Source organism: Pholcus phalangioides, unplaced genomic scaffold (assembly GCF_987345545.1).
Source record: "Pholcus phalangioides strain wild (caught in Gottingen) unplaced genomic scaffold, Ppha-v1.0 ptg000041l_1, whole genome shotgun sequence".
NCBI classification, from domain to species: Eukaryota; Metazoa; Arthropoda; class Arachnida; order Araneae; family Pholcidae; genus Pholcus; species Pholcus phalangioides.
The window spans coordinates 5,102,795-5,116,256 of NW_028301627.1; the positions used below are offsets into that span (position 1 = coordinate 5,102,795).

The following is a 13,462-nucleotide window of genomic DNA, read 5'->3' on the forward strand; positions in this document are numbered from 1 at the left end:
CGAAACTGATTCTCAAGAATGTCATTGAAGATGCTCATAATAAATGTAAGCGATTTATAGATATTTTAATGTTGAATTCAAATTTATGGACCAGAACAGTAAAACAAAAGCCTAAAAAAGATAAGAAAAACGGGATAAATGAAGATATATTAAAAAGAATAAATTATAAGAAAAAACTCTACAAAAAAGAATCCTCAAATGGTCGTTGGAATACAAGGAATATGAAACAAATTTGAAAAAAGAAAAACATAAAAAAATTAAACAAGAGTATTTTAAAAACAACTTTAAAGAAATTGCAAAAGATAAACGCAGGCAATGGAAATACATAAATGAAAATATTTTAAACAGAAATATTGGACACTTCATGTTGAATTGGGAGGGAGTTTGAAATTGTGTTGGGGTGCTCGTCTTCTGCAGTGGAAAATATTCCGTGGGAGCTCGTCTACGTCGGAGATGGCTGCTGCGGGTGCCCAGTCTCTATATAGTAGTCATTAGAAACAGAATGTTTTTCACGAGTGTGAACCAAAGCGGATACAATAGTCAGAATTTAAATAATCCATTGGCATTGATATAGATGCCATTTGTAGGGTGAAAATGCTATACGATGTTGTTGTGTGATTCATATTAACAGTGTTTATACTCAGCCCAATGTTTCGATAAAAAAAATATGTTGCAAATATTCACCATTCGCAAATACTGAGTGCGTGTCTTTCATTCACTGTGACGCAGAATTGCATACGACGACTTCTACTTCTTCCCCAGGTTACACACGCACCTCGTACACATTCCCCTGCGGAATTTCTAACGAATCGGCACATGCCGGAATGCGTGGCCCCTAATGTATTTATGTTGCGCTTGTTCAGTGTTCATGCTGCCATCTGTCGGTCATTTTCTGAAGTAAAGGTGGAAATGTTACGATCGTACCCGGATATACGGATAACAAACTTTCCCATGCATTCATGGTAAATAGTTTTTCTCAAAATATATCAAGATGCATAATTATGAGAGCGAGTGAGTGATGACATATTTACAGATCACATGAGTGACCTGGACAAAGTTCCAGAACACTTAGAATACAATTAAAAGAAATATTACTCAAACTCCTTCCCGGAATATTATCAAATTTGGAATCCGATTTCACAGAGATGTTGGTATTACTCAAACCCCCCTCCCCCCCAAACTACATTTATTCAATGTAGCCCTTCATTTCTCCACCACTCCGTAATTTTTTGGAATTTCAGCAATGATCGGTGACTTTGCAAAGTTATGACGTAATCACCAATTTTGTAACAGTTGGCATTGGAAATCTTGTGACGTATTTCCGCAAAATTATAATGGGAAATGGCATGCGTATTTCTTATCACTTGTAACTTTCACCGTTAGGCGTCCTATCGCTTATCGTGTTTCACCAGAAAGAGTCATCTTCCCTACAGGGAATAGCCTTAGATGCTGAAAATCCTGGATAATAAAGTCAAGTCAAGTCAACCACAAAAAGGGCCGGAGCTGTCACACCGCAACTTGTTGCAGTGTCTCAACGTTAAAGTTTATTTATATATATTTATATTATATATATATATATATATATACACTGCTGGCCACCGTAAATGCAACACCCTGAAGGAAGCATGCAAATAATATGAAATTTACAACATGCATTAGTGGAGGTGAGATATGCAAATGATTAGAATTTCAGCGCAGACGCACATCACGCGCGCCTGTGGCGCCACTTCAAAGCGCTATTTAAGGCTTGCAGATTTCGACGATTTGAAGTACGGCAATTGTGTTTTTCTTGTGGTTTTTTAAAAAAAACGATCAATTATGCCTCGTAGAAAACAGCGATCATCTTTTGATCAAGTATCCGAGTTCGACAGAGGAAGGATAGTGGCCTACCGAGATTGTGGATTATCTTTCAAGGAAATCGGTAGTCGTGTTGGACGAAACCAAACAACTGTAATGCGGATATGTGATCGTTGGATGCAGGAGGATACGACGGACCGACGTGTTCGATCGCATCCACCTCAGTGCACCACTTCACGTGATGACAGGCGTATTGTGCGTATGGCAGTGACGGATCGCTCAGCCACATCACGAACCATAGCACAGCACATTCAGTCTGTACCGCATCATCCAGTGTCTGCGCGTACCATTCGACGCCGTTTACAGCAGAGTGGTCTGTCCGCAAGACGTCCATTGCTTCGTCTACCCTTGACGCAGAACCACAGACGTCTCCGTCGCCAATGGTGCGATGAAAGAAGGATGTGGACGGCACAATGGAATGAAATTGTCTTTACTGACGAGTCACGCTTCTGTCTGCAACACCACGATGTTCGGATTCGAGTCTGGAGACACCGTGGAGAGAGGATGCTGAACAGCTGCGTTATGCACCGCCACACTGGTCCTACACCGGGTATTATGGTATGGGGCGGTATTGGATATCACTCTCGCACTCCTCTAGTACGCATTGCCGGTACTTTAAAAAGCCAGCGCTACATCTCCGAGGTGTTGGAGCCAGTTGTCCTTCCTTACCTTCAGGGCTTGCCCACAGCCATATTTCAACAGGATAATGCGCGACCACACGTGGCACGCATTGTCCAAAGGTTCTTCGTCAATCGCCAGATTGAATTGCTTCCCTGCCCAGCTCGCTCTCCGGATCTTTCGCCGATAGAAAACATGTGGTCCATGGTTGCTCAACGATTGACCCAGATTACATCCCCAGCTGCCACACCAAATCAACTTTGGCAACGCGTGGAAGCTGCTTGGTCTGCTGTACCCCAAGAACACATCCAAAGTCTCTTTGAATCAATGCCGAGGCGTGTGGCAGCGGTGATCTCCAACAATGGCGGCTACTCTGGCTACTGATTTTGGCAGGAACCACACTTCACAGAAGTCTATAAATTTAATCATTTGATGCTTGGTCAACATGTTATCTACAAAATAAATATTGTTGCGATATCTCTTGTCTTTCTTGGTGTTGCAATTTGGGTGGCCAGCAGTGTATATATATATATATATATATATATATATATGCATACATACTACATACATTATATATATATATATATTATATAATATTCACACTTTTTTTTAATATAATGAATCACAGATGGCGCTGTATTAAGACAATATCAACATAACCATGTCTTTACTGTAGCTTGTTCCGATAATTTTACATATATACATATTTATTAATTAATTATTTATATATATATATATATATATTAATATTATATATAATTATATAGATATATGTTACAGTAAAACGCCGGAAAACGTTTGTAAACAAATACATTTCTGACTTTCACCACGCACTTTGGTAAATGCTGTGAGTTTTCTGATTCTTTATAAATTTTTAAATCTTAACATTCATTAATCACAGTGATCCTGATGATAATTAAAATCGTAATTAACTAATTATTCATTCAAACTCGTGATAATTAGTGATGCGATTTATCCAACTTTCATAAATTCGAAAGATTGTCATTAATTAGTCCCATCGTTCCAGATGCTAATTACGATCCTAATTAGTTAGCTAATTAGTGATTAAAATTCGTTAAAATTAGTAAAATTGCAATTGTTATAATTTTCATAAATTTGAGAGATTGTCGTTTATCAATCACAACGATCCCGATGCTAATTAAAATCATAATTAGTTAATTAATTAGTCATTGAAATTCGTGAAAATTAGTAAAATTGCGAATTTTCTGATATTTATAAATTTTTCATCCTGATGCTAATTGAAATCATAATCGATTAACTAATTAGTCATTCATATCCGTGAAAATTATTAGAATTGCGAATTTAGTCGCATGTGTATCATGGGCCATATGTGAGATGAATATTCCTATTTGATATTCGTAATCATCGTATTATGGTTTATGAGTTATGAAGAGATAGTTTTAATACTTGACTTCAAAATGAAGAATAAAACTTGATTGAGATTTCGTAGAAAAAAAAGAGGATGACGTATGGTCATCCTTAATATATCAGCATAGTAGTATTAATTGGAAAATTAATTTTAAATTGCGATAAATGTATTTAAAGCCACTTATGACAACCGTGTGGAAATGCCATTGAAAATATAAATCAGCGTTTTTTTCATCTTTTCAGGAAAAGTAAAATGTTTGAAACAATTCGACGGGAACCACCAAATTTCACAGCATGTTATCAGTAGGGTGACCACGTGTCCCGTAAAATACGGGACATTCTCGTGCTTTCACGTAAATTTTATTGTCCCGACTTCATTTATGCAGTTTTCATGTTCATTACAACGAAGCTAATTCGAATTTGAAAATTTTACTGAAACCGTAAATGAAGGTGATTTTTATAAATCGTAAAAAATAGTTTGATAATTACGACTATAATAATTATTAAATTTTCATCTCGCGTGTTTGCCCCATGCTCAGCATTTTTTCGGTTAATTACAGTTGAATTCACCGCGATTTCCACTGTCCCGTCATTTCTCGCCCCTTTTTCAGAAATTTTAACACATTTTGTAATTTTGCCAACATTCTCAGTGATATCCCGTATTTTTCTTTATAAAATTCTAGTCTTCCATATTTTTCTAACGAAATATGGTCATCGTGCCGTGATTTGATTAGGCGATGACAAGAACCGACACAAACAGATGTCGTGACAGTGATTAGTTAAAAACCGGGACGTCTGGTCTCCTTTTATTTTCATAAATTTTTTTCGTAATCCAGGGTTTTCTCTTATCCTTTTATTATACTTTACTCTAGTAGAAGCATCAACACAATTCTTAATTAAATCCAAGAAAGTATTCATTGCCGTGTTTGCAGATTCCCAACTGTAAACAGTATCCCACGCAACCATTTTTACAAGATCAATCAATTGATTTTTATCAAGATAGATAAATCACCTTGTTTCATAATTCGAGTCATTGCTGTCATGATCTGTTTCTAAATGAAATAAAGCCATTTTATGATCAGTTACGCACAAATCTAGAAGTACAGCTGTTTTTGAATTTAAATTTCTGGATCTACAAAAAATACGATCTATGCAAGTTGACGTTTCATCGGTTTCTCTAGTTGGAGAATTAATTAACGATTCAAATCCAGATCTTGACACCAAATTCACATAAGAAAAAATATTCAAGTCTTCAAATCGATCTTAAAATAACAATGTTTAAATCACCGATCAAATACATATCTTTATCTCGTTTATAATCAAGCAAATAATTAATTTCGTTTATGAATGTATCAATAGAATACACGTGATACCTGTAAATACTTAATAAAATAAATTTGTATTTCCCGTAAGTGCAATCGACCAACTGCGAATCAACACACGTCATCTCATTTAAATGCAACTTATTAAAAATTATACTTTCAGAAACAAATAGTGCCATTTCACCAGAGCGATTTATGTTTCCACATTTAAATAAACTTCTGTACCCATGTATCTTGTAAAACGGAGTTTCGCACTCAGAGATCCAGATATCACCGAGTATTCTTACTGAGGGTTTTATATCAAGCTCATCTAAATATGCTAAAAAGATGTCAAAATTTGCACCTAAACTACGTATATTTAAGTGGGCCATGGTAAGATTATTTATGTTGTCATAGTTATTGTCATTTATCGAATCATATTTTCTTTCATGCACAAGAATCATCATTGAGATTTGTCTTCTGTAAATATAGAATGCTGAAATGGCTATTCACGTGCGTTCTGGAAGTAGTAGCGGAGAGGTTTCCTGGTGTTTCCGACGATAACTTCCTAGTGATAAATAATTACAACGTTGTGTACCTTTTCTTTTTTATTAAAAGTCATTTATGCATTTTTTTTACAAATTTTCCCTCACAGAAGTCGTGAAAAATTGAAAAACAAACGTCGAACCATTTTACCTTTCCCTTTGAATCTCAATATACAGCATCTCATTTTACTAGGATGCTTTTTTTAAATACATGTTTCTGTGTCTGTATGTGTTTGTTTATATTAATGTTGACCCCTTTGAATTTTAATTTTGGTAATAGCGCTGGAATAAACGATCCTGTAGTCTGATTTTTTTTTTTTTTTGCGCTATAAACTTCAGGTAACAAAGCTGTCTCTCATTATTGCATTTATTATTATTTTTTTAATTCTATTTTACAAGTTTTATTTTCTTTCAGCGACTTTTTTTTTGCACTTTTTAAGTACATCGATGAGACTATTCATTGATGTTTTTATGATGACCATATTTCGTTAGAAAAATATGAAAAACTTGAATTTTATGAATAAAAATACGGGATATCACGGGATATTGCCACTGTGGCGGTCGAGCGGTTATAGTGACGGACTCGCGATGCGAGGATCCGGGTTCGAACACCACAGTGGTGATCGGCTGAAGTTGGTCTTCTGTGGTTCCCAACTTCAAGGCGCAAATGCGAGCCCATCTCCCCGTTAAAAAGTCTCGCCACAGAGAGCAACAGTCGTACAACGATAAGAACGACTTATGGACAAACTGATGTAGATAAGTAAAGGTTATTGTCCATTGGTAGAAGTTATTTACTGTAATTAATGGCATGTGAGGACTACTTAAATAATTACGTATAAAGGCAGAAATGTTAGTCACTCAAAACATGCCCACCAGATGGCGACTTCATAGGAAGTTTCAATACAATGTAAATATTATATTCATGCTGGATTCTATACATTATACTAGAAAATTATATCAGTTACTAGTACAAGATGGTCTTGATTTAAACCTCTAAGGACTACTGTACACCAGTATATAACTATAGCTATTGACAATAACCTGTGAGGACAGAAACTTTATTAAAAAAATTTACACATAACAGATATTCGTGTTGAACATTATTTTCAGACACTTTTTGAATTCCTCCTTCAATTTATTTCGAGCAACTTGGCATTATCACAAAAAATAAAGAATATGGTAGAAAAAGCTATTATCATGCGAAATATTTAGCGTTAATACTTTCAACAAGAGACGTTTTGCATGTTCATGTGGGATACTGAAAAAAAAACCCAATAAACATCGGTTTAGTGCACATCGAGAAAGTTTCATTGATATCTTAGTCTCTCCATGCCAATCAATAAAAATTACGCAGAAAACTACTCAACCTCGTTAATTGGCAAAAACCTTGCACACTTTCTGCCAAAATAAAACATTCACTTTCTTTTTAAAAAAGATTTTGCAAGATTATTTATTGGGCTCTTTCATTTACTCATTTTTCCTGCTAACACTCATCATTATCACATTAAAGAGGTTCTGGTTCTGCCACTGAGATATCGCGATGAGACATATTCTTATGCTAAACCATTTGGGGGGTTGACGCTATAAATTTCATTTGAACTCCCTTCAGAATGAATCAACTTGTGCTTCTTCAAATCAGAACTGGTTCAGAGAAGGCCGCAATTTTTTTTTTTTTTTGCACCGGGCCGCAAAATACTTAATCCCGTCCCTGTGTAGACGGCACTGGATGCATGGTAATTAGCTGAGCTGAATATAAAGGAATTCTTTAGTTTTTGTTGTTTTTTAAATAAAAATGAATTTCTTGTTTAGAAGTTTTTATTTTCGAGAATCTCTCGCGACCCCCACGTTTGTAGAATGAAGCAATCCTTATGAACAGTCGACTTCCGAGGGAGTCAAGAGACGTCACCACGTGACGTCACGCGAGTTCCCATTGTCCCAAGCGCGTACGTTTAGAACTCCTTAATACACAGGCTGGCGCATGCGGCATTCTGGTCCTTTTTGTAGCACTGCTTACTATCATCGCACTGTAGGGTCTTTTCAACGCTCCTATATATTAGTTAAATTTATTGCGTTTTTAGTTGTTTTTATCGATTTTTATTCGTGAAATAACTTTAGAAATGCCTTGTTGTTCGGCTCCAGTGTTCCAATTCCGACAAAAAAGGTTTTAGAATGTTTAGATTTCCGGCGGAAAACGAACGACGCGAGAAGTGGATCGTGAACTCCAGGAGAGACGATTTCATACCAGGAAACGGAGCTCGCCTGTGTGAAGTGAGTTAAATTTAATTATTCTGTGTGAATTTTATTTTTTCAAAATCGTATTTGTGATAATGGTTTTAAATGAGAACTATATGAAAAAATAAATCGTTTGGAGGTAGCAGACGATATTTGGCGCCATTGCTCACGTGTTGTGTTTAGATATAAAAGTTATGGTGATTTTCAATCATTTTCCCGGTTTTTTGTTCCGTTTGATTTAAGAGAAAAGATGCATAGGTACATAATTTTGACCAAGAGAACTAATTTAAATTCAAATTATTTATGAATTTATCGTGGAATGCTCACTTTCTCGGCTCTCAGTTTGGCGATTTATCGCTACTACGACGAATTACTGTTATAGTGAATTTTAACTTATTTTGTTATGTTTTGAGGCATAATTTCATGTGATATTTCTGTGGAAAATAGAAATGTTTTAATTTTGGCATTTTCAACTAAGAGAACAATGTGATTTCAAATCAGTTGGAAATCGGTTCTTCAATCATCCTTGCTTGCTGTAGTGAGCTCTGCTGGTTTGGCGACTTATCGCTTGCAGATTGGGAGTAATTAGCTAAAATTGTATCTTCACTGAAAATCAAATTTAATGGGATTAAAAATTAATGTGATAGACGTCGTATTTCTATTGATTTCATTTTCTGCCCCCCATAATTCTTTTAACAGACTACAAAATTGTGATTGGTATCATTAGTTTGTGTTACTGGACTGGTGAGCACTCTCTCTGTCCTGCAAGGCACATGCAGTGACTTTGCAAATTAACTACAAAGAATTAATTTAATCTTACTATTTTAAAATTTATTGCATGTTCAGATTAAATCATTATCTTGCTTGGAAAAAGGTTTTTAAATTTTTTCACTCGCACTACATGCATGAGTTTTGAAACAAATACCTCGTGGATTAAATTTTGCCAATGCAAAAACTGGTTTTTTCTTCTTTCTCAAGAATAATACATTCCAATTTCTTTGGAGTTTCAAGAAAGTATGATGGAAAGTAATTTTTTCAAATTCGGAATTTAAAATTTCTATTTTTTTTTAAATTTTAAACATTTTTATAATTTTTCTTAAATTTTAGACATTTTTATAATTTTTCTTAAATTTTAGACATTTTTATAATTTTTCTTAAATTTAAACATTTTTAAAATTTTCAATGAATCTCAAAAATTCTATCTATATCCCTATAATAGCTTAGTAAGTGTGAAAAATTGCATAACAATGTCAAATCATTCGCCAGTAATCACTTTGAGAAAAACGCATTTAAGTATTGTGAAGCAGAAATGTTGAAATTTTTTTCTCAGACCCAACACCATACAGACACATGAAAATAACTTCAATGTTCAATAACGTACTGTTTTTTTATATTGCTATCTTACTTTTATTTATCCCTTTAATGCTTTGAAAAGCCTGTCGCTTCAAACACTTGATGCTCAGCAAATTAAAAAAAGCCATAGATTAAAAAACTGATGAGGTAAAAATTCAATTGAATTTATTTTGCAGTCTGTTATCTATTTAATATGTTCTGAGAGTAATATTTGAGGCAAATTATCAATTACTATGAGAAAGATAAAAAAATAGAAATTGACATTATAACCGTCAAAACGCATTATAAATTTTAATATTTTTTTACATTGACATTGGCATGAACACATTTTCTGGTAAGTGTGATATAAAAGATGCGTAACAATTACTTTTTTAAATGAGTATTAAGCTCAACAATGTGTGCATAATTTTCAGTAGAAGAAGTTTCGTCAACTGTCACCACCATATCTCATTGCATAGATATGCAATTGCGAAACACATTATAATGATAGCAGGAAAAACCTTTTTGAAAATCAGTTTTTTTTTCATTCACTACCTATACACTTATTTCTGATGTCCGTTATCACTAGAGCCCGGATTATATGCAAATGCATATGTGCATATGCTTTTGCATATTTTGACCTTTTTTAGCATTAATGCAAATAAATGCATAAAATCAAAGAATTTTCAGTATAAGTGCATATTTTGAAGGTTTATTTAACTTACTAAATTTTTTTTTATAATTTTTCAAATAAATATTGTTCATATAAATAATATATTGTTCAAATAAATATTTTTATAATATCGATTTTTTTTTCCCCGCAGGTGAAATTTAGTGAATTAATACATATTTATAAAGTATTTTACGAATATTAGCCGTTTTATTGTCGTGTTAAATTTTTTTAGAAATTTAGAAATAGTGTCAAAATTTTTTGTTACTGGTATTTTCGTTATTGAGCAACTACAACGAACTAAAAGTAGAAAAGATGCATTTTAAAAACACATCTGCTTTTTTTTGCATGGTAATTTTTTTAATGCATATTTTCTCATTTTTTGTACGTACTTCGGAATTTTTGACTTTTTCAAGATTTCTAGTGCATATTCTGGAGTATTTAATGCATATTTTGGGATTTTCAGTGTATATTTTGGCATTTTAAGTGCTTATTTTTGTATTTTAAGTGCGCATTTTGTATTTTAAGTGCATATTTTTGTATTTTTCAGTGCATATTTTTGCATTTTTCAGTGCATATTTGCATATTTTTCAGTGCATATTTTGCCACTTTTTTAGTGCATATAATCCGGGCTCTAGTTATCACAAATTCACAACAAATCACACAAAACATTTCACATCAATATAAATTTTGTGCTGCCTCCATTGTTTTAAGTGGTATTATTATAATTATTATTCATCTGTGGAATTTTCCCCATTTCATGAAAATGGTTTTAAGTTCATTGACCAGATTGTAAGCACACCGATAATACTTATATATAGTAAAGATAAAGATATGAACTGTTGCATCCTATCTTTCTAGTATGTGGAATACATCTCCATTGATATTTTTCCTTTATCACACAACCTTGGTTATGTTCCAAAAACTCTGTTCATACCATTTACATGTACTGCTAATTTGATTAATTAAAAGATAATTTCGTTGAACAAGAAACAAATAACCATGCATGAAAAAAATTATGGAAGTAATAATAAACTGATAATGTGTAAAACAAAAGTACACAATAGATTCAATGATATACGAAATATAAAATGTAAACAAACAAAAAAAATGTAAGTCAGGGTTTGACAAATCAAGAGGGAAAAAAATTAATGCCAGTCAAACTTCTTAGGAGCCAAGGGTGATCTTAATCTCAAATAAAATGGTAATGAATAATGTTTTTTTTTCTTTCAACTTTCTATATCTTTTTCCTACTTTAAGAGACACATGCTGCCTTGAAATTAAAAGACTCAAATTTACTTATCACATGATTTACTTTATAAAATCTGTAATGGCATTTCATCGCCATGGCGCCCTGGTGGGATTTGTCAAGTCCTGCTACAAGTAACTGTTTTTTCCTTTAACTAAATGAAGAAAAAGACTCATGAGCAAGTATTGTGAATGGCAGGGATTAGTAGGGAGTGTTTTATAGGGATTACAGATTTCAGTCAGATCGTCCATCTCAAGCTCTTTTTCACAAATTCATAGAAAAGCTCTATATTACACAGCTCACTCAATACACATCTAGGCAATTTCGTAAGCGGAAGGTTCAAATCTACACTGTTTTTTTAGTGAATGAGCACCAGAAATTTGCCACTGGACTTATCCTTTTGATGAGATCTCTTCTAGCCCAGCTTCGTGGCAGAGTACGGAAGACTGCGGGAGGTCCAAATCTATGCAACGTTTGTTAGTGATAAAGTAAAGGTGCTTGCATCCTTTTAGATTAGGTTTCTTCTTAGATCCTGTTAGGATATCTCTAGGCTATTTACTACGTTTACTGGAAATTCAGATGCGTTATTTTAGAGCAGATTCAGACATCCCCATTACTGTAATTGAAGAAAATACTTTAAGGATAGGTATTAAGAATTCCATGAGTGTCCAGTATTTAGAGATTAATTATGATGGTTAATGAAGATTTTAATTCCTATTCTGAGAAATTGGGGCAGAATTTTTCATCTTTGAAAAACAGATGTGTATCCCTTAAAAGGAATTTTGACTGTTTTGGACGTTAATATTTGTACCATATTAATCACTTAAAAATATGTATGTTATGCTGTTTTATCATTCTTATGTGTGATGCAATATGCACTTACCTGACATTACTTTGAATTAAGGTATAAAAAAAGGCTGTGTGGTAATTTTTCGTTATTGTCCCTTTTTAAATTAGGTACATTATGAGTTGAAAAGGCAAGATGGCTGCAAGAAGTTAAAGCAAACTGCTGTGCCGACCTTGTTCCAGGTTCCTAATCCACCGAAACTTCTTACTCCTCAACGGAAGAAGAATATAAGCCTTCCAAAAGTTCTGAGTGATGATTATGTGTGTGATATTCTCAAATAACCTTATTTTCTCAATTGTCATTATAAAGCCAGAAAATCGTCATTGCTTATTTGTTTACTTTTTAGATGAGGAGAGAAAGCTTGGTTCGGAGGATACTAGCTACAGACAAATATATTTATTAAAAGGAATCAATGTGTGTATTTTATTGGTGATTATTAGAGCCCGGATTATATGCACTAAAAAAGTGGCAAAATATGCTCTAAAAATATGCAAATATGCATTGAAAAATGCAAAAATATGCACTTAAAACTACAAAAATATGCACTTAAAATACAAAATGTGCACTTAAAATGCCAAAATATACACTGAAAATCCCAAAATATGCATTAAATACTCCAGAATATGCACTAGAAATCTTGAAAAAGTCAAAAATTCCGAAGTATGTACAAAAAATGAGAAAATATGCATTAAAAAAATTACCATGCAAAAAAAAGCAGATGTGTTATACAAATACAAATACAACGCCACAACAGGCAAAATGCCCAACGAGATGGCTGATAAAAAGATGCCCATAAAAATATGGTTGTCATATGTTTCAAAAATACAGCAACCCAATTAAAAATGCAATTAACACAAATTACAAACAATATATACACATGATAAAATATTATACAATGCCCATAAAGAATACTTATGGTTGTCTTATTCTAAGAATGGATAGCTTCTCGATTTACCCCAACATGTTTATCGTATTTCTTTTTAAACGTGTCAATTGTGTTACAATTTACTACCTCCGGGGGTAAGCTATTCCATTTATTAACAACCCTATTGGAGAAAAATTCCCTGCGACACCATAATTAATAATAAATGTTTTTAAAATGCATCTTTTCTACTTTTAGTTCGTTGTAGTTGCTCAGTAACGAAAATACCAGTAACAAATTTCGACACTATTTCTAAATTTCTAAAAAAATTTAACACGACAATAAAACGGCTAATATTCGTAAAATACTTTATAAATATGTATTAATTCACTAAATTTCACCTGCGGGGAAAAAAAAATCGATATTATAAAAATATTTATTTGAACAATATATTATTTATATGAACAATATTTATTTGAAAAATTATAAAAAAAAATTTAGTAAGTTAAATAAACCTTCAAAATATGCACTTATACTGAAAATTCTTTGATTTTATGCAT

At 33.2% G+C, this 13,462-nt stretch overlaps 1 protein-coding gene across 1 annotated transcript; it reads left to right on the forward strand.

Moving 5' to 3' along the window:
• The first annotated feature begins 7,800 nt into the window (after window positions 1-7,800).
• Window positions 7,801-12,735, forward strand: LOC149065129 (THAP domain-containing protein 5-like). Its single transcript, XM_089254420.1, has 2 exons — window positions 7,801-7,978; window positions 12,151-12,735. The coding sequence occupies exons 1-2, from the start codon at window positions 7,880-7,882 to the stop codon at window positions 12,319-12,321; spliced, it is 270 nt and encodes an 89-aa protein (XP_089110546.1). The 5' UTR covers window positions 7,801-7,879; the 3' UTR covers window positions 12,322-12,735.
• Window positions 12,736-13,462: the final 727 nt, after the last annotated feature.

Bases quoted from the DNA above. Each gene is read 5' to 3' on its own strand.
- LOC149065129 (XM_089254420.1), top strand. From the start codon at position 7,880: ATGTTTAGATTTCCGGCGGAAAACGAACGACGCGAGAAGTGGATCGTG. The intron at 7,979-12,150 runs GTGAGTTAAATT...TTTTTAAATTAG, and splicing joins ACGGAGCTCGCCTGTGTGAA to GTACATTATGAGTTGAAAAG.